Source organism: Neomonachus schauinslandi, chromosome 10 (assembly GCF_002201575.2).
Source record: "Neomonachus schauinslandi chromosome 10, ASM220157v2, whole genome shotgun sequence".
In the NCBI taxonomy this organism is placed as follows: Eukaryota; Metazoa; Chordata; class Mammalia; order Carnivora; family Phocidae; genus Neomonachus; species Neomonachus schauinslandi.
Genome location: NC_058412.1, coordinates 47,334,600 through 47,355,118, shown reverse-complemented (window position 1 = coordinate 47,355,118; position 20,519 = coordinate 47,334,600). Strand labels below are relative to the sequence as shown.

The 20,519-nt window shown below is 38.1% G+C and overlaps 1 protein-coding gene across 2 annotated transcripts in view; it reads right to left on the bottom strand.

Annotated features, from left to right (window-relative positions):
• GCFC2 (GC-rich sequence DNA-binding factor 2) overlaps positions 1-20,117 on the bottom strand; it is a 46,443-nt gene extending 26,326 nt beyond the window's left edge. The window contains exons 1-5 of one of the 2 annotated variants that reach the window (XM_021699053.1): positions 19,789-20,117; positions 15,833-15,958; positions 11,359-11,583; positions 9,938-10,035; positions 4,906-5,021 (exon numbers count right to left, since the gene is read on the bottom strand). In XM_021699053.1, coding sequence (XP_021554728.1) covers positions 4,906-5,021; positions 9,938-10,035; positions 11,359-11,583; positions 15,833-15,958; positions 19,789-20,062 — 839 coding nt within the window. In that variant the 5' untranslated portion in view covers positions 20,063-20,117. The remainder of the gene's footprint in view (positions 1-4,905; positions 5,022-9,937; positions 10,036-11,358; positions 11,584-15,832; positions 15,959-19,788) is intronic. The other variant, XM_044918519.1, reaches the window with a different exon arrangement.
• Between the last annotated feature and the right edge of the window lie 402 nt (positions 20,118-20,519).

Here is a 20,519-nt window from a genome sequence, read left to right as displayed (position 1 = left end):
AGAAAGTTAGTAAGTGTGGATTGATCAGAATTGGTTTCTAGAACAATCCTAGGTCTTATATTTGAAATTCGGGAATCCATCTGGAGTTACTGTTAGATCAGTCTGTGGTCTTTCTTGGAATATTTGAATAAGCTGGTATTAAAACCATCTGAGCATGTTATGATTTGGCATAATCTGTTCTGTGACTCAATGGTTTTATCTGTCATTAGAATTCGATGTTCTTTGAGGCATATTTCATTTCCTGTTTTTGCTGTAGCCCCCATACGCTTCTCTATTGATAAGACAGCCTTTTTTTTTCAACCCTTGTGAATACCACATATATCAACTGATGTAACATGAAAAAAAAGTGTCAAATATAATTCAATGTTTGTTTATTTTTTAAAACACAGTTCTCTCTCCATACACCTGCCGGTAGAGGAGTAAGAAACCTATTTCTTTAAAAATATCTGGAAGGTATTTCCCACTAATATTCGACACTGTGAGTACATTATATTTAGAGAATTAACTACAAATGAAATAACAAGTTTGTAGTACGTGGTCTTGAACTGAACTTTTTTTCAAAAATTCAACTCCTCCAGCTAATGTGCTGTACACTGAAAAGTCATTAGTATTCTATAATTCATGCAAGACAACGGTCTTCAACACAATTTCAAAAAAGCCAAAAAACCAAAAACCCCCAAATCCTGAGTTACATGCAATTTAAAAAAAAAAAATTTTTTTTTTTTAAGGATTTTATTTATTTATTTGACAGAGAGAGACATAGTGAGAGAGAGAACACAAGCAGGGGGAGTGGGAGAGGGAGAAGCAGGCTTCCCGCTGAGCAGGGAGCCCAATGCGGGGCTCGATCCTAGGACCCTGGGATCATGCCCTGAGCCGAAGGCAGACGCTTAACGACTGAGCCACCCAGGCGCCCCTATATGCAATTTTTGATGCAATAAGTGTAATTCTAGCTCTTTTCTTCCAATTAAGGAAGGACTATCAGAAGGAGAGTAAATAATAGTGAGGTTATTACAAAAATAGTCTTGAATCAAGGCAATCATCACCATTTAATACCACTACTGAAAAACAATGACCTATAACACAGCTTGGCAAACTTTTCCTATAAAGGTCAAGAGAGTCACTATTTTAGGGTTTGGAGCTACATGGTTGCTATTGCTACTACTCAATTCTGTGATGTAGCACTAAAACAGCCAAAGACAATACATAAATGCGTAAGTATGGCTGTGTGCCAATAAAACTTTATTTACAAAAATACGCAGTGGGCTGGCAGTTTGCTAACTCCCCACAATATAGATAGCCTAAAACTAAAACTAGTACATCTAAAAATTTTTATATTTCACTATACAATGCTATAAAATGTCCTTTTCTATGTCAAACCATTTAAATCAGCAACCATGACCAGTATCTCTTAACTGCAATATGATTGCGGAATGAACCTACTTTAAAGCTGATTTATACAAAAGATATGGGGGAAGAAAATTTGGAACCTATTACTGTGTATTAGAAAAAAAAATTCCTAAGTATTAAAAAAAAAAAAGCAATGAAAATGTTCTTTATGAACATCATCATTCCATTGTGTTTGGAAAAGATACTTGGTGTGACTTCAATCTTACATATGTTTAGACTTTTCTGTTACCTCACATTTGATCCTTCTTGAAGAGTATTCCATGTGTGCTTGAAAAGAATGTACATTCTGCTGCTGTTGGGTGGAATGTTCTATATGTCTGGTTAGGTCCATTTTGTTCAAGATCACGGTTTCCTCATTGATTTTCTGTTTGGATGTTCTATCCATTATAGAAAGCGGAATACTGAAGTCTTGTACTATTATTGCATTGCTATTTCTCTCTTCAGCTGTCGATATTTGCTTTATATAGGTGCTGTAATGTTAGATGCAAATTTATAATTGTTTACGGCTATAATTCCTGATAAATTGATCTCTTTATATACCATAGGGTCATTCTCTGTCTCTTGTAATAGTTCTTAACTATGCCACTACTGCTCTTTAGTTTACTATTTGCATGGAATATATTTTTCAATCCTTTCACTTTCAGTCTATATGTATCCTTAAATCTAAATGAGTCTCTTGCAGACAGCATGTAGCTGGATCCTAAATTTTTTATCCATTCAGCCGCTCTATGTCTTTTGATTGTACAGTTTAATCTTTTTATATTTAAAGTAATATTAATACAGAAGGACTTGCTATTGCCATTTTGTAAATTGTTTTCTGTCTTGTAGTCATTTCTGCCTTTTATTCTCTTGCTACCTTAGTGTTTTGTTGATTCTTTATAGGGACATGCCCTCAGTCTTTTCTCATTTTCTTTTGTGTATCTTCTATAGGTTCTGTGCGCGCGCGCGCGTGTGTGTGTACACCATAGGGATTACAAAAAACATCTTACATTTCTAATCTATTCTGAGCTGGAAACAACTTCAATCACATACAAAAAACTGTAACACTGTTACTGAATACAAAATTTTTAAATGTAATTTGTGACATCAATTAAAAAAAATGGAGGACATATGAAGGAATAAGTACAGTTTTTTGTATGTGTTTATTTTTTAAATTCTATACCTGAACTAAAAGTGATTTTCACATCACCCTTACAGTAGTACATGAGTATCTATTTGTCTACATATGTATGTTTACCAGACAGCTTTATATTTTGTTTTCATATGCTTCATGTTATCGGCTGGCCTCCTTTCAACTGGAAGGACTTTTTTTAATATTTTATTTATTTATTTGAGAGAGAGAATGAGATAGAGAGAGAGCATGAGAGGGGGGAGGGTCAGAGGGAGAAACAGACTCCCTACTGAGCAGGGAGCCCGATGCGGGACTCGATCCCGGGACTCCAGGATCATGACCTGAGCCGAAGGCAGTCGCTTAACCAACTGACCACCCAGGTGCCCCTTGAAGGACTTTTAATAGCAATTTTTGTAAGGCAGGTCAATGGTAATGAACACCCTCAGCTTTTATTTATCTGAGATCTTTATTTCTCCTTCATTTTTTGAAGGAGAATTTTATTGGTTATTAAGTCTTGGCTGGGAGTTTCTTTCAGCACTTTGTATATACCATCCTACTCCTTCTGGCCTATAAGGTTTCTGTTGACAAATCTAATAATCTTATGAGGCTCCCTAGTATCTGATGAGGTGCTTTGTCTCGTTGCTTTCAAAATTCTCTTTCTGCCTTTTGAAAGTTCATGTGTCTCAGTGTGAGCTTCTCTGGGTTCAATCTTCTTGTAATCTTTTATGCTTGAAAGTGGATGTCCACTTCCTTCCTCAGATTGGTAAATTTTTGGCCATGATATCTTCAGATTAAGCTCCCTGCCCCACCCTCTTCTCCTACTTGGATTTCCATTAATGTATACGTTGTTCTGCTTGACGTATCCTGTAAGTCCCTTAGGCTTTCTTCACTTTTCTTCATTTTTTCCTTTTTGTTCCTCTGACTTGATAATTTCAAATGACCAGTCTTTGAGGTCACTGCTTCTTTCTTCTGCTTGATATCAAATAGGTTGCTGATCTCCTCTAGTGAAGTTTTCTTTTCTGTTCACTTACTGTATTGCTGAGCTCCAGAATCTCTGGTTCTTTTTTATAGTTTCTTTTTGTTGGTATTTTCACTTTGTTCATGTATTGTTTCCCTGATTTTGTTTAGTTGTGTGTGTTCTCTTGTAGCACTTTCAGCTTCTATCAGATTATTCTGAATTGTTTTTCAAGTAATTCATAGATATGTTTCTTTAAGGTTGGTTCTGGAGATTTATTTTGCTCCTTTGGTTGGGCCAGGTTTTCCTGTTTATGTCTCCTGTTATTTTTTGTTGTTGTCTTATGCATTTGAAAATGCACTTAAGGGAAATAGTTTCATACGGGGAAGGAACATCACCAGCCAGCCTGTCTAGAGACCTGGGGGGCAAGGGGAGGTCTCCTCAAATCTTTCATGGGGGATGTATCTTCTCTGGGCTTCTATATGAAATTTCCCTATTAGAGAGGGTGTTTCTTTTTTAAGGCATTCATAGTCTCTTGCTCCCTCTGCTGTTTGTCTGCAGTAGGCAGGCTTTCTGGCTCTGCAACAACTGAGCTTTTGCTCTTTGTGGTCCCCAGTAAACCAAGGTATGACAGTTCCCCATTACAGCTCTGAGACAGACGAGGTAGAAACAGTCCCTCAGGCAGTCCCTCCAAAAGCCAAAACGTTGGAGGTCTGTTCCACTCTTTTTTTTTCCCCTCTCAGTGGAGAAGCTGTGAGTTGGGCTTTTTCTCTCTCACAAGCAGTGCAGGCTTTCAAGAGTGGTTGATGCAGATGAAATGAAATGGCTTTGGTGACAGACATTAAGGAGGGCATGTGATGTAATGAGCACTAGGCATTATATAAGACTGATGAATCACTGACCTCTACCTCTGAGATTAACACATTATATGTTAATTGAATTTAAATTAAAAAAAAGAAATGAAATGGATTCTTACCCATTTCAGTGTGGCTATTCTTGGCTTTGAGCTAACTGGTTTCTGGAATTCTCAAAAAGGCTTTTTAGACTGTATATTAAGTTGGTATCTCTAAGGGGAAATGAAGTCTGGGGCTTCCTACTATGTCATCTTCCTGACATCACTCCCAACTTATTATTTTTTAAAAGTTAAAGGCTATTTAACAATGCAGATGAAGGCTTATAAAAATATTAAGAAAAAAGGCAGAATTTGATATTTATTGATTTTAACCATGTAGCATGTATCTATTATAAAGACTAAAAAGACACATACAGAAAAGAAAATCAGTTGTGCTAGTGTGGTAACAAAGGTGGTGCTATTTTTTTTCCTACAAATCTGTTTAATACTAATATTTGTACTTAATTAAGAAGAACACAGTGCTTTTTTTCACTATTAAATGTCTAGGACAAATGTATTTTAAAATCAGTATTTACTTACCTAGTATTTAATTGCTTCTTTATAATTTCTAAATTTACTGGTGGTAATGAAATCGAAGTATCAAACTTCTTTACTGTTTGAAGTTCACTGCTGTAGGAAAGATCTAGGCCTGGTCCCTAAAAATATGAAAATTTGTATTGTTTTAAAAGACTCATTAATCTTATAAAGATGAATAACATGAAAGCAGACTGGGTATTCCAATGTCTCACCAGCTCAAAATTCCGTGCCTTTGACGATTTTTATAGTTACAATAAAATGTTTTTATAATTCTTAGTTTTAAGATACAGAACTTTAGGGGCACTGGGGTGGCTCAGTCAGTTAAGCGTCCGACTCTTGATTTCAGCACAGGTCATGAGGATTGAGCCCTGCATTGGGCCGCTGGGCTCAGGGCAGTGTCTGCTTACGATTCTCTCCCTCTGCCCTACTGCCCCCCACTACCCCCCACCTCCCGCTCACACTCTCTCAAAAATAAAAAAATAACAAAATAAAAAATATATATATCTTTTGCATGCAAGAGGCAAATTACAAAATCTTACTTTTCACAAAAGCTTGCTTCTCAGTGTTTTTAAAGCTAGTTTTGTTTATGATCTAATGTACTCTCAGAAGATTATGTTTTCCATGATAGGAGTATCCACCTAACTCCTCTAGTCAAAGAAAAGTAAATGGAAGTCTTTTGGAGGGTTTCGGGATAAAGCTTTTAGTTCTGTTTAAGCTACTGTTGTTATCTGGGTTGTCTATTACTAATCGAGGACCATGTTCTAGTTAGTACACCTTATAACATTTTGTATTACTATCCTCTGACTAATCATAGCTTATCACCATCATACTTAACATGTTGAAAGAGTTCTAAGAGCGTGTTTTAGATAAGGATACGCAAAGAAGTGGACCAGATATTAAGCCAAATCACTGGCTTAACTATCCTTGTATTTACCACAAGGCATCATTTCTCATGCTAATTCTTAACCAATCCTCTCATCCAGCTCTAATCACTCCTGCAAATCCTCAAATTAGTCAGATTATTTCACATCTTATGTCTTTACATCCTGATATATTGTCTCAAATCCCTTACATTATAAACATCTTTCAAAGACCCATCCAAATATGATCAACTTTTGTAGAGGCTTTTCCAAATCTCCCTATCACCTATAAAACTGACCACTCCCTTGCTCCTATGTGCTATCTCAGGACCCGGTATAGGTTCTGTCAAAGAATCTGTAAGATTTCACTACAATTACTTTAGCTGTCTCTCCCATATACAGATTGTACATTCTAGTGTTTATCATTATTAAGTGGTGTAGGGGCTGAATGGCGACCCCAAAAAGTAAGTCCATGTCCTAATCTCCCAAACCTGTGAATATTACTTTACGTGGCCAAAGATGTGATTAAGGATTTGGAGAGAAGGAGTTTATCCTGGATTATCCAGGATGAGTCCTAAATGCAATACATATATCCTCATAAGAGAGGTAGAGGGAGTTCTGGGGCGCAAAAAAGGTGATGCGAATATGGAGCAGAGAGAGAGGTGGCTACATCCCAACAGCTACCACAAGCTGGAAGAGTCAAGGAACAGATTATCCTCTAGAGCTTTTGGAAGGAGTGCAGACTTACTAACACCTGGATTTTCGACTTCTGACCTCCAGAAATGTGAGAAAATAAATTTTTTTAAAAAAGATTTTATTTATTTGAGAGAGAGAGAGAGACAGCAAGAGCGGGAACACAAGCAGGGGGAGTGGAAGAGGGAGAAGCAGGCTTCCCACTGAGCAAGGAGCCCGACGTGGGGCTTGATCCCAGGACTCTGGGATCATGACCTGAGCCGAAGGCAGATGCTTAACGACTGAGCCACCCAAGCGCCCCTAAATTTCTGTTGTTTTAAGCCACAACGTTTGTGGTTATTTGTTACAATAGTCACAGGAAACTAACACAGTAGCATGTGGTAGATCTTCAATAAAGGAACCTGTAAATATACTCACAGTTAATAATAAAAAATGTAAATCAAATAGCTTGAGATTCCATTTTTTGGTGCAACTAATCTTGCATCTAAGCTGGCAAGACTGTAATGAAACATTCCCATAATATCAATGGCATTACAGATTGTTCTAAATTTTCTTTAGAAAGCAATAGGGAAAAGTGTAGTAAATGCCATAAAAATGTTCATGTCCTTTATTGGTAACACCACACTTGGCCACTATCCTAAGATAACATACGTCTGAACAAAAGAAAGAAAAGAAAAAAAGGCAAGCAAATATTTACCAACCTTATTATTTCTTTTAAAGTTTTAAGTAATCTCCACACCCAACATGGGGCTCAAACTCACAACCTTGAGATCAAGAGTCATATGCTCTACTCACTGTGCCAGCCAGGTGCCCCTTCTATTTCTTTTTTCTTTTCTTTTTTTTTTTTAAAGATTTTATTTATTTATTTGAGAGAGAGAATGAGAGAGAGAGCACATGAGAGGGGGGAGGGTCAGAGGGAGAAGCAGACTCCCTGCTCGGCAGGAAGCCTACTTCTCCCTCTCCCACTCCCCCTGCTTGTGTTCCCTCTCTCGCTGTCTCTCTGTCAAATAAATAAATAAAATCTTAAAAAAAAAAAATAGAAAAAAAGATTCAGATTGTTAATAACTTAAAATGTTTGCCAAAAGGAAGAATGGCTAAAAAATTATGATTCACTGACTCTAATAAATATTATGCAATTAAAAAAATTAGTTATTATGATAACTATGTATAGAAATAGGGGAAAATATTTATAACAGGTCAAGCAAAAAAACCCAGAATTTGAAACTGTATGCATACTGTAGTTCCCAAACTACGTGCCAAGGCATCCCGGTGAACTCAAAGGAGTGCTATAAAATATTTTAAATATACATTTTAAATATAGGTATTTTAAATATTTTAGGGGAATACATATTCATCATTTGTTGGACTACTAGTTTTTACTAGTTCACAGTTGCAACATTAGATTGTGCTACAGTCCTCTGATGAAGTCTTATTAGTGACGGTGGGTTCTTGGTGGACATAACGAAAAAAAAGTAGTGACTGAAAATCAATTTGGAAAGGAGGTGAGAATGACAGTGAATAATCTGATTCCAAGGTCTGCGATATCATGCAGTGCCTAAGAGGTGCATCCCATTAATAAGTAATTGTGGTTATTTAAAAATGAAATAGGGGCGCCTGGGTGGCTCAGTTGGTTAAGCGACTGCCTTCGGCTCAGGTCATGATCCTGGAGTCCCGGGATCGAGTCCCGCATCGGGCTCCCTGCTCGGCGAGGAGCCTGCTTCTCCCTCTGACCCTACCCCCTCTCATGTGCTCTCTCTCTCTCATTCTCTCTGTCTCAAATAAATAAATAAAATCTTAAAAAAAAAAAAAATGAAATAGATTTTTTCTTAATTTATCTATGTGTTTTCCAAAAGCTACTAAGTTATTAGGACATAAACATTATTAAATTCTTTGACCCTAAATACTTCATAAATAGAACTCTTTGGTACTTCTTTTCGCCTGGGGGAACCAGGATAAAGTTACTGACACTGAGGGCTCCATGAATGGGAAGTCTGGGAACTTCTAATATATACTATGACTGCAATTAAACAAATACTTAAAAAGGAATTATGCAAACTTGAGCAGTCAGAGTAAGGACTATGACATGTTTTTTCTCAAAGTTATTTTTTTCATGCTGTTTAGCTATACTGACTTTACTAAAAAGAGGAGGGGGGTCCTACATCTATTATTTTTACATCATAAAAATAGCCCTCTAAACCATTTCTCTGGTCAGAGATTTCTAAATGTTGTTAAAACCAAAGGCTTATCTTTACTTAGCTTTTTAGTTTTAATGACGTAGAGATCTTAACAATACTTTTCTTACCTAAAAGAGCATATAATCTTTCAAAGCATTCTTGTTAAACAGATTAAAAAAATAAGACCTTTATATTTGATTATTATATAATTTATAAGTGCTTCGATTTAAATTATGATTTTGAGCCTATAGCCAGCTACTCATGTAGTTAACATTATCTTCCCATTTTACTGATGAGAGAACAGATTTAGAAAATGAAATAATTTGGGGTGCCTGGGTGGAACAGTCAGATGAATGTCTGACTCCTGGTTTCACCTCAAGGTTGGGAGATCAAGCCCTATATCGGCCTCCATGCTCAGCCTGGAGTCAGATTGAGATTCTCTCCCTCTCCCTTTCCAACCATCCCCAGTCCCTGCTCAGGCATGTGTGTGCTCTAAAATAAATAAATCTTTAAAAAAAAAAAAAAGATTAAATAATTTGCTCAAAGTTGCACAAATATTTATTGAGCACTCACAGTATTAGACACGGAGGGATAAACACTGAATAGTCAGTAATTCTTGACCTCATGAAGCATATATTTTAGTGGTACGGCCAGAACCCAAATCTAGGACTTTTGACCTCAAGAACAGTATTTTTTAATTAGTTTTGTTTTAAATCTATTTATTTGTTTAAACTTTACATTTACACACCTATGTCACAGTTACTATAAAATTAAAGACAAAATATGGTCCCCTCAAGTGGACTGTAAAATGTGGAAGGTGTTTAAAAGGAAAAGAACATAAGGTATAGTACGTTGAACAGTGGCCTCACAAAAGTTATGTCTATGTCCTAACCCCCAGAACCTGTGAATATGACCTTATTTGGAAAAAGGGTCTTTGTGGTTTTAATTAAGTGAAATATCGCAAGATGAGAAATCTTGGATTATTCAGGTGGGCCCTAAGCCCACTGAGAAGTATTCTTATAAAATAAGACTACAGGCACAGAGAAGGCCATATACAGAAGGAGACAGAGAGAGGGGTTATGCAGTCACAAAGCAAGGAACACCTGGAGTGACCAGAATTTGGAAGGCAAGAAAAGATTCTCCCTTAGGGCTTTCAAAGGGAACACAGCCCTGCTAACACCCTGCTTTTGGACTTCTAGCCTCCACACCTGGGAGAGAATAATGTGTCTTGTTTTAAGCCATCAAGTTTGTGATAATTTGTTATAGCAGCCACAGAAAATTAATACAAATGGTATAAACAATTACTACCTCTGTGATTTTAACTGCTTTCCTCATTTGCTGCTGTTCCCAAATATCTTGATTTTCATCTTCCTGACCTTCTTCACTTGTTTCTTCATTTCTGGGTGCTAGGAATAAAAAAAAAAAAAAATTCATGAATAGTCCATATTTTTCCATTCTAAAAGCACCAGCTAACATTTTTGGGGGGGGCTTATGACTTGCTGGCTTAGCAGCTTTACACGTGTTAACTTATTCTTCACCATAATTCTAGGAAGAAAGCACTATTATCACTCTTTTTTTTTATAATGAGGAAACTCCTATCAGGAGGTTAAATAATTTGTCTGAGGAATGTGCTGAAGCCAAGTCTTGAATCTGGGAATCTGTACTCATCACCAAACTGTCCCACTGAAAATACTACAGTTTCACACATGGGAAAAAAAAAACTTGGAAAAATGAAACATTTGGTATTCCTTATCAGAGATTATAAATTCTACCTTAGAATCTAAATATTGAGGGGCGCCTGGGTGGCTCGTCTGCCTTTGGCTCGCGTCATGATCCCAGTGTCCTGGGATTGAGCCCCGCATCAGGCTCCCTGCTCAGTGGGAAGCCTGCCTCTCCCTCTTCCACTCCTCCTGCTTGTGTTCCCTCTCTTGCTGTGTCTCTGTCAAATAAATAAAATCTTAAAAAAAAAAAAAGAATCTAAATATTGAAAAATAATTTCTGGGTTATAAGGAAACCAAAAGTCTCATTCTGAAAAATTATTATTTGAAGTAACAAAAGTTTTGGTAAAACATATTGTTTATAAATGTGAAATGTAAAAATAGTCCTTTGAGACCTAAGGATTATCAGTAGAGGAAATATTTTATTAGAGCAGGGGAGATTTTAATGACAGCTAAAATCCCTGTAGATGCTTCCATGTTAAAAAAATCTTTATAGGGCGCCTGGGTGGCTCAGTTGGTTAAGCGACTGCCTTCGGCTCAGGTCATGATCCTGGAGTCCCTGGATCGAGTCCCGCATCGGGCTCCCTGCTCGGCAGGGAGTCTGCTTCTCCCTCTGACCCTCCCCCCTCTCATGTGCTCTCTCTCTCATTCTCTCTCTCTCAAATAAATAAATAAAAAATCTTAAAAAAAAAAAAAATCTTTATAAAGGTGAGAATGAAAATTTTCAATATCAAAAATAAGACTGTACAATTTTTTTAAATCTGTCAAAAAAGATCAAGTGGAGGTCAGATAATAGTAAATGTTATTACACATTATTTGATAATAATATTTTAACAGCCATGTCTTTCAGAGCCTATGATGTCATTGACCAAATTGGTATTAAATAAAAACCAACTTCTAACACTTTAAAGTATGAGACACTACATTATGTTTTTATGGAGATTCTAACATATTATATTCAAGTGAAAAATCCCTTAATATTAATATATTGTAAATAAATTAAGTAAGTACTTGTTTCTTCAGCCATTCTTTGTTTAAGGGTTTGAGGCTTTGGGGTAAATGGTATTCTCTTTTCATGGTCGTCAGGCTCACTCTCAGAATCTTCATCACTGTTTTTCTTCATCCCAGTGATGGTAGAGGTATGTTTTACATCCAAAGAGATATAGTCATCTTGGGCCCTGGCCAATTCACGTTTTCTGCGGGCTGCCTGAATAAAAGCTGAATCAGGGATATTTACTGAAAGAAACAAAGAGGAAGACAATGAAAAACACCAACAGAAATACATATCCTCATTATTTAAATAAAATAAAAAAGCAGTGTCTTTCCAATTTTTTTCATATTCTGATACGAATGTAACTGCACAGCTCAAAATCTACATAAGAAAATTACTTTTATAGATTAAATATAAATTAGAAAATGAACCTAATCTAGAAGTATCAGAAAATATACTGATATCACTTCAATTTATCTTTTAGCTCTCTTATTCATCAGCTGTTGTTGCTGGCTTTTAGTTGAGGACTCTTTCTCATTTCTAGAAGCTCTGAGATTGTGAGGTTTGGGATGTCGAGACTGCTGAGCATGGAGCTGCTTAGTCAGTCAGAACTGTAGAGGTTAGAATGATGGGGGATAGGCCAGTCTGACTCACAAAGAGGGAGAGGATGCCCCTTCCCTTAAGGCATTCAGGCATATAGGGAGTGAGAAAGAGACTAAAACCAGCACACAGCTAAGTCAGCCTCCAAGGTCCTGTGGTGATTTCCACATGAATAAACATAAGAAGTTAAAAAGCGTAAAGAAAATAATCAGGTTCATTAACTAGGTGAAAAATATTTAAGTGACATCTTTTAGTACAGCCTTGTTTTAGTTTTTCTTTATAGAGTATAAACCATATTAATGGGTACTCTTCCAATTCAAAACAAGTTTCTTCATGCATGATCTAAGTTGAAATTGATCTTTACTTTCTGGAAAAAAAATAGTTTCTTAAGCAAAATACCAAGGTAAACAAAATGGTAAAAGAAATTTTCACTATTTCAAGCACTTCAAAATGTTAATTAGGGATGTTAAGTTACCAAGGCTCAAGTAAAAGGTTCTAAACTTAACCATAAACTGTTCCAAATTCTTTGAGAAATAAAAAGATGTCCTATGCCTAGAGATGTGGAAATGTTCCAACTCTTGAAACAAAAAAAAAGAAATATAGAAATTATGGACCAATATGCTTGACATTGGTGCTAAGGAAAACAAGTGCTTGAATTATGAAACAGTAACAGGTGATCACTAAAAACCAACATATGTTCACTAAGAACAAGGAATATCAGGGGTGTCTGGATGGCTCAATAGGCTAAATGGCCAACTCTTGGTTTCAGCTCAGGTCGTGATCTCAGGGTCATGATATTGAGCCTGCACTGGGCTCTGTGCTCAGCACAGAGTCTGCTTGAGATTCTCTCCTTTTCCCTCTCCCTCTCCCCACACCAGTGTGAGCTCAAATAAATAAATAAAATCTTAAAAAAAAAAAATAAGGAATATCAAATCAAGTGACTTACTTTTTATAGACCAGTACTAATATATAGGTTAGTATCAGGGAAATGATGCAGGTCAGATGTTTCTTCATCCTCCCAAAGAATTTAACAGTTGCATGTTTTCCTTGTAGATAATGTTAAAATTTGTGGGGGAAAATCACATATTGCACAGGATTCTTAACTGGTTGAATAATTACTCCAAAAAAAAAAAAAATGTTGATTATGAAGCATTGTAAGGATCTGCTAAGGGCTCTGTGGTTCGTCTTGCTTGGTTTAATGATCTTAATGTGATGTGAACGAAGATAAAAAGACATGTCCTTAAAGCTGGGACAGCTAAATATAACCTAAAGCAGAATTAAGACTCAAAACCTTCACAGCAGGTTACACTAGCATTTTTTTTTTTTTTTTTTAGGATTTTATTTATTTATTTGACAGAGAGAGACACAGCGAGAGGAAAAACAAGCAGGGGGAGTGGGAAAGGGAGAAGCAGGCTTCCCGCTGAGCAGGGAGCCTGATGCAGGGCTCGATCCCAGGACCCTGGGATCATGACCTGAGCCGAAGGCAGACGCTTAACAACTGAGCCACCCAGGCGCCCCAACACTAACATATCTTGATGCTTGTTGCACATTACAGTCACCTGGGAAGCTTGATAATCTACTGGTACCTAAGCCCCCCATCCCAGAGATTCAGATTCAGTTGATCTGAGGTGGAGCTGAGCAGCACTATGTTTTTATAGACCTCTAGGAAATTTTAATGTAAAATCAGGACTAAGATGATACACTTAGGTTCATATACTCAAGTGTATGAATACAAAAGCAGAAATACTGGAAGTGTAGGAAGTGTAAGTGATTCATCTGCAAATGACTTGATGGGGTTTAATAAATCACAGGCACCAGACTGACTAGTAAAGTACTAGTGCTACATAAAGCTAACAATAAAGAAAAAAGAGTTCAAGAGAAGAGTTATTATCCTGTCCTGTCTATACCCAACATTTAGCTCACAGCAGATACTGGCCAAACATGGAATGAATTAATAACGTTAGCATATTGCTTTATAATATAAACATGCAGATTTATAAGCTAAATAATTTTCACATACATCATCTTATCTAAGGAGTACAGGTTAACATCATGCCCCATGTGTAACATGCTGTATCTGCAACATCTCAAGGCAGATATTCCACTACTGGATCATTCTAATAGTTCCATTGTTTGAACAAAAAAACAAATGCACTCCTTCATCCACAAACCAATCCCCAAACTTCTCACATTCCTTCATCTTTTCTTCTCCAGAAGAAAGAAAAACAGGACAAATTTTCAACTTTTAGTGTTTCTGAAATGAGCTCTGGGGAGGGACAATTCTTCACTGTGTTGAACTGCCCTGTTCTCTGAGACATGTATCATTCTTGCCTCCAGGGCACTACATGCCAGCAACGCCTCTATCATGACAATAATTAAAAACTATCCCACGCATTGGCAAACAATGTCTTCTCTCCTTAGATGTGCAATGCTGCCAACACTTTACAACTACTGGCTTATACTGTCTAATCCACCATTTTCTAAAGCAGCACTGTACAATACAGTGACTGCTAGCCATATGTGACCATTTAAATTCAGCCAAATTAAAATTCCAGTTCCTTAGCTGCACTAGCCAGCCACATTTCAAGAGCTCTACAGCCACATGTGGCTAGGGGCTAATATACTGGACAATGAAGATATACAACTTTTATATCATCGCAGAAAGTTCTATTGGACAGCACTGTATCTCCAGTCTAGACAAGACAATCACTCATCTACCAGGCTTCAATTCTTAATACTGGTTTCATCATTAAGTATTTCTATACCTCGTGAACTTGCATAAGAAAAAAATTACAAGAGCTACTGGTTCTTGTTATTTAATAAGTTAATAAAGCACTTTCACTATATTACAAGTCTTTTTTTTTTTTTTTTAAGATTTTATCTGAGAGAGAGAGATTCATGGGAAGGGGGGGAAGCGTAGAGGGAGAAGCAGACTCCCCGCTGAGCAGGGAGCCTGATGCAGGACTTGATCCCAGGACCGAAGGCAGACGCATGACTGACTGAGCCACCTAGGTGTCCTATTTCCAGTCTTTAAAAATGTATTTAAACAATTACATTTCAATTTAATTTGTTTCTTTTATAAAGCTACATTTATTTTCTCAGAAGGGGTCTCAGACTTCATGAGACTGACAAGAGTCCAAAGCACAAAACAAGTTACAAACCCCTGAGCTTGAGTAACAGGCCAGAGAAATACTTTCAGCTTTCACAAATTAGCTGTCACAACCTCTAAACTCTGTCACTGTAATGCAAAAGCAGCCACAGACAATATATAATTGAATGAGAATGGCTGTGTTTTAATAAAGATTTATTTGCAAAAGCATGGGATGGGTCACATTTGACTCACAAGTGGTAATTTGCCAACCACTGAACTGGATTATCTAAAACACAAAAATGGTCATGCCATGTATTTGCATAAAATTCTCCCAAACTCTATACTGTCTGGCTCCAATTTATCTGTTTTTGTTGTTCCTCCTTCTTAAACTCCAACCAAATATTTTCATTTCAACAACTATTTTTAGTTCTCTGCATATGCTATGTTAACTTCCCTAGAGTTTTACATTTGCTATATCCTATACCAGAATCATCCTCGGTAACAAATTGTTACCATCCGTCAGATACTGGCATGAATCACCCAGTACAGCACAGTGGTTAAGAACACAGGTTCTGGAGCAGACTGCCTGGGTCTGAATCCTAGCTCTGCCTCTTACAAGCTGTCTGACCTTGCACATGTCACGTAATGGAAAACAGCAGTTAATTTTGGCACTTTGACAATCATTGGTAATGACTTACTTGCTTCATACTTCACTATAGCTGTGTTATCAATAATAAGAATCACTGGTATAGAAAATACTGATATTAGAAATAAAATTAATCAAAATTACAGAATTTACTAACCTATTGATGAAAATTCTTCTTCCAAAGAGCTAGAGTTGTTGGATGATGAACCCTGATCATCCTTACTTTCTGAGGAATGAGGTGTTTCACGCTCTTCATCTGTTGAAAGATCAACCACTCTGGATTCTAACAGGACATTTTTTGAATACAACAAGAAAGAGTCAAGATAGTGGAATTAATAACTGAAATTCTACACAACACATAGCATTATACATGTACAGTGTTTTAATTTTTCTCCATGTATTTAAAGTATATATACAGATCTTTCTCTGTTTCCCTTCTTTCTGAAACCAATGGATGATCTAATAAATGTATAGATCTACTTATCTAATAAAATATTCTCTTAAAAGATGCAATGAGAAAAGGGAAGGGAACAGTAGAGAAAAAAAAGCATCAAAAAGTGAAGGAAAATTTAAAACAAAAAAGAAAAACAGTGGTAGTAAGTTCAAAATGAAAAAAAAAACTGGATGTACACTTACTATATGCTAGGCACACTTAAATCTGTTTTGTAAGGTCTATTTCACACAATTACAGAATTTCATAATTCTATAAAGTAAATGCTATTATTGATGGGAACATTAGGGATTGGAGAAGCTAAATAACATGTCCAGTGTCACAAAGTTACTAAGTGGAGAAGCAGGGTTTTCAATCTAATTTTATTCACCTCCGAAATTTAGACTCTATGTCATATTTCAATGGCTGGTGGCAAGTAGTACTGTAATGAGCACTGTGGTCTCCATTAAATAATGGATCTCTTTGTTTCCACTATGTGATTTTGGGAAGGAAAGTCTGTCCATAATCTATTAAGCAAAGATAACATTAAGAGATAACACCCATAAGGGTGTTGTGAGAATTGAATGAACAAAATGTGAAAGAATTCATGGTATTATTGACAAGAAAGGACTAGTTAGTTTATAATTATTTTGTATTTTTTATGAACAACTTTAAAACTTAAGATTACATAAACAGTACTCTTTACCTTAAAAATGTCCCTTAATAGACCTATATAGAATTTTAAAAATCTGAAGATCAAAACTTAGAACACAAAGTAATATAACTACAGATTATATCTTTCTTTGCTACTAGTTATGACAACTCCTACCTGCTGTCAAAGTGGATTAATACCACAGCCGTGGTTCTCAAGAGCATCCGCCATCAACCCCTGGAAATCCCTAGGACCCTTTCACAGGGTATGTGAGTTCAAAACTACTTTCATCACAATATTATGTTATTTGCCCTTTTCAGTCTGTTGCTATTTACATAATGAGGCAAAAGCAGTGGTTGGTAAAACCCCTGGCTTCTTCGTATGAATCAAGACAGTGACAGCCATTGTATTCATCACCATGCATTGCCAGGAAAAACAAAAAAAAAAAGTTGTACTTACCATCCTTAATGAAGCAATAAAAAGTTATTAACTTTATTAAATCTTGACCTTTGAGTACACATCTTTTAAATATTCTGTGGGACAAAATGGAAGTGTGTATAAAATACTTCTGGAGCATACTGAAACACAATGGTTGCCTCACTGAAAAGCATTTGTATGATGAGTTACAAGTGGAGCTAGCCACTGTCTTCAAGGAGCAACACTGTTTTACTTGAAAGAATGACTGACAAACTCTAGTTATTCCCACATGTATACCTGACAAATTTTCTCAAAAATGAGCAAAGGTGGGGGCGCCTGGGTGGCTCAGTTGGTTAAGCGACTGCCTTCAGCTCAGGTCATGATCCTGGAGTCCCGGGATCGAGTCCCGCATCGGGCTCCCTGCTCGGCAAGGAGCCTGCTTCTCCCTCTGACCCTCCCCCCTCTCATGTGCTCTCTGTCTCTCTCATTCTCTCTGTCTCAAATAAATAAAATCTTAAAAAAAAAAAAAAAAAAAGAGCAAAGGTGTGCCTATCACTTCAAGAATTTTGGAAAACTTACATCCTGCTCTGTGAACTTAATATCTTTCAGTCACTTAACGACTGATGATTATCAGAAGTAACGCAGTGACATTAACAGATTTTTTTTTTGATATTATATAATAAAATGTACCAACATTTGCAAACTCAGTGAACCAATACTTTCCAATCTGTTGGAAACTTTCCAACATGTAACTTTCCAAATGTTACCAATCATGCATGGGTAAAAGATTCATTGAGGTGCAAAACAGACCAATGGATTTTAATGTAATGGAGTATAAAAAAACTGACAGGTATGGTTTCAGCTGCCATGTTGCAAACTACCTTTAAGAAGCTACTATTTGTTGGGGCGCCTGGGTGGCTCAGTCGTTAAGCGCCTGCCTTCGGCTCAGGTCATGATCTCAGGGTCCTGGGATCGAGCCCCGCATTGGGCTCCCTGTCCGCAGGGAGCCTGCTTCTCCCTCTCCCACTCCCCCTGCTTGTGTTCCCTCTCTCACTGTGTCTCTCTCTGTCAAATAAATAAATAAAATCTTTAAAAAAAAAAAAAAAAGAAGCTACTATTTGTTGATCTTTGTTGTAATAGCAAAGCAGAACACACTGAATGATCTAAAAAGGCTATCAGGTATTCCCATTACACCACATACATACCTGTGGTTTTCTTTTCATATTTCAAATGAAACAACGTATCACAAGAGACTGAATGTGGAAGCTGCTTTGAGAAGTCAGCTGTCTTCCATGAAGCCAGACATTAAAGATTTGCAAATAGAAAACAATGTCACTCTATTTTCTGGAAAAGTTTTTTTTCCCCCTCCAAAAATGTTACTTATCCTTACATGTAATGGTTTAATTTAGAAAAAAGTGAATAAAAATTTATCTTAATTTCTAACATGGTAAATATCAATAGATATAATACACAGAAACAAAAGCTCTCTGGGATACCCTTATAAAGGGGATACTAAGACCAAAAAGTTTTGAGAACCACTCTTTTAGAATGCAAGCAAAAAGGCAATTCCTGGGGGCGCCTTGGTGGCTGAGTCGATTAAGTGGCTGCCTTACGCTCAGGTCATGATTTCGGGGTCCTGGGATAGAGTCCGCATGGGGCTCCCTGCTGGGGGGGCCTGCTTCTCCCTCTGCCCGCCCCCTCTCCCCCCGCCTCGTGCTCTGTAACAAAATCTTAAAAAAAAAAAGGCTACTCCTGGCCTCACTTCTCCCTATTAAGGTTTGACCAGGTGACTTCCATAGAGTAGAAAAATATAAAAAGTCATCAAAGCTTTAGACAAACAGAAGGTCATAATTAAGAAATCACCAAAATCACTTGTACTAAAAATAGTGGGGGAGAAATTTTTTTTTTTACCTGAATACTAACCGAAAACCGCATTTTTATTAAGCTCCAATTCAAACTAGAACACGTTTTATGTAAACAACTTTAGGCTGCTTAAATTCTGTATTTAAAAACGAAAGGGTACTTCAAAACTATTACATTGTACTTAACGCCATTATTGGTACAGTCTACAGCGTCGTCAACCCATTGTGTTACTCAGGGACAGAGAGCGTTATTCTAATCTCCGTTCTTGCAAATAACTGATGAAAAACAAAACAAGCAAAAGAAAACGTCCCATGTGTCTGTCACCTAGATTCTTCTAATGTATTATTTTGGTTAAGTGTTTTCTATAAAAATAACTGGAGCTGTTTCCAAAAGTACATAAAACTTTCCCCTACCTAAAAGTATCAGGAATTTTTTTTTTAAACTTCTGTGACGATTCAGGTTCTTCACAAACGGCAAGTACTGCACTAAAGCTACAACTCGTGAGAGTTCACCTGATGGTGCAAACACAGACGAGCCACAAACCATACAGGATTCTTTCTGGTCTTCCCCCCTCACCCCCCACCACGAACTTGCGGGCTGCGGGCGAGTGCTCGAAGGCGGGCTGTCTTGTTTATTGTCGCCGCGACTGCTCTCGGTCAGCAGCGGGCCACAGGCACCTCCGGAGAACCCCGGGGGCCTCTTCCCCCCACCGCACCTCGCTTCACCTCCGGCGGACCCCGCCCTGCCTCACCTGGGACGCCCGAGCCGCCTTCAGCGCGCGGAGCCGCTCCCGCGGCGCGCCGGGAACTTGCCCACACCCGGCCCCGGCCCCGAGGGCCCCGGCCCCGAACACGCCCGGCCGTCACTTCCACGCGACCCCTTCCAGAGGGCGGCCCTTCCTCCGTAAGGCCCGGGGCCGCCTGCTCCTCCGGCGCCCCGGGTTCAGAAGACGGCTCTTCGGCGCCGTCGCTGTCACTAGAGTGGGCTCGGCGCTGCCGGAAAGTCCTCTTCGGCCTGTGAGCCATGGCCGAGGCCCCAGCGCCTCGCGCACGTCCTCTTCCGTCACACGCCAGACGAGTCCCCGGCGTCCACCCCGGGGCGCGCTCCCGCCTATACGGTCTTACGACCGTCTGCGCGCGCCCGTTTCGCGCGCCAACCGCGCCCCCTTCGCCCTGCGCATGCGTGCTCTGTCCCTTTCGTTCTGGTCTATGGAGTTGTGTTTCAGGGCTGGGGCTTGGAGATGCTAAGTGTTCTCTTTCCGAGGCCAGGTTGTGCAGGTGGCGATTCGTTGTGGAGAGAGTCCGGCAGACTCCTGAAGCTGAGTGCCACGGAGAGCATCACTGGTTCTCCTTGTGCAAACCCTATCTAGGAATCAGGCACTATACCTACATCCTAGACTGGAACCCGATCTGCTGTCTTCTACTTTCTGAAGAGAGTAAAATTCTCTCCAACCAAGAATTAAACAAAAAATCAGAAGAGTGT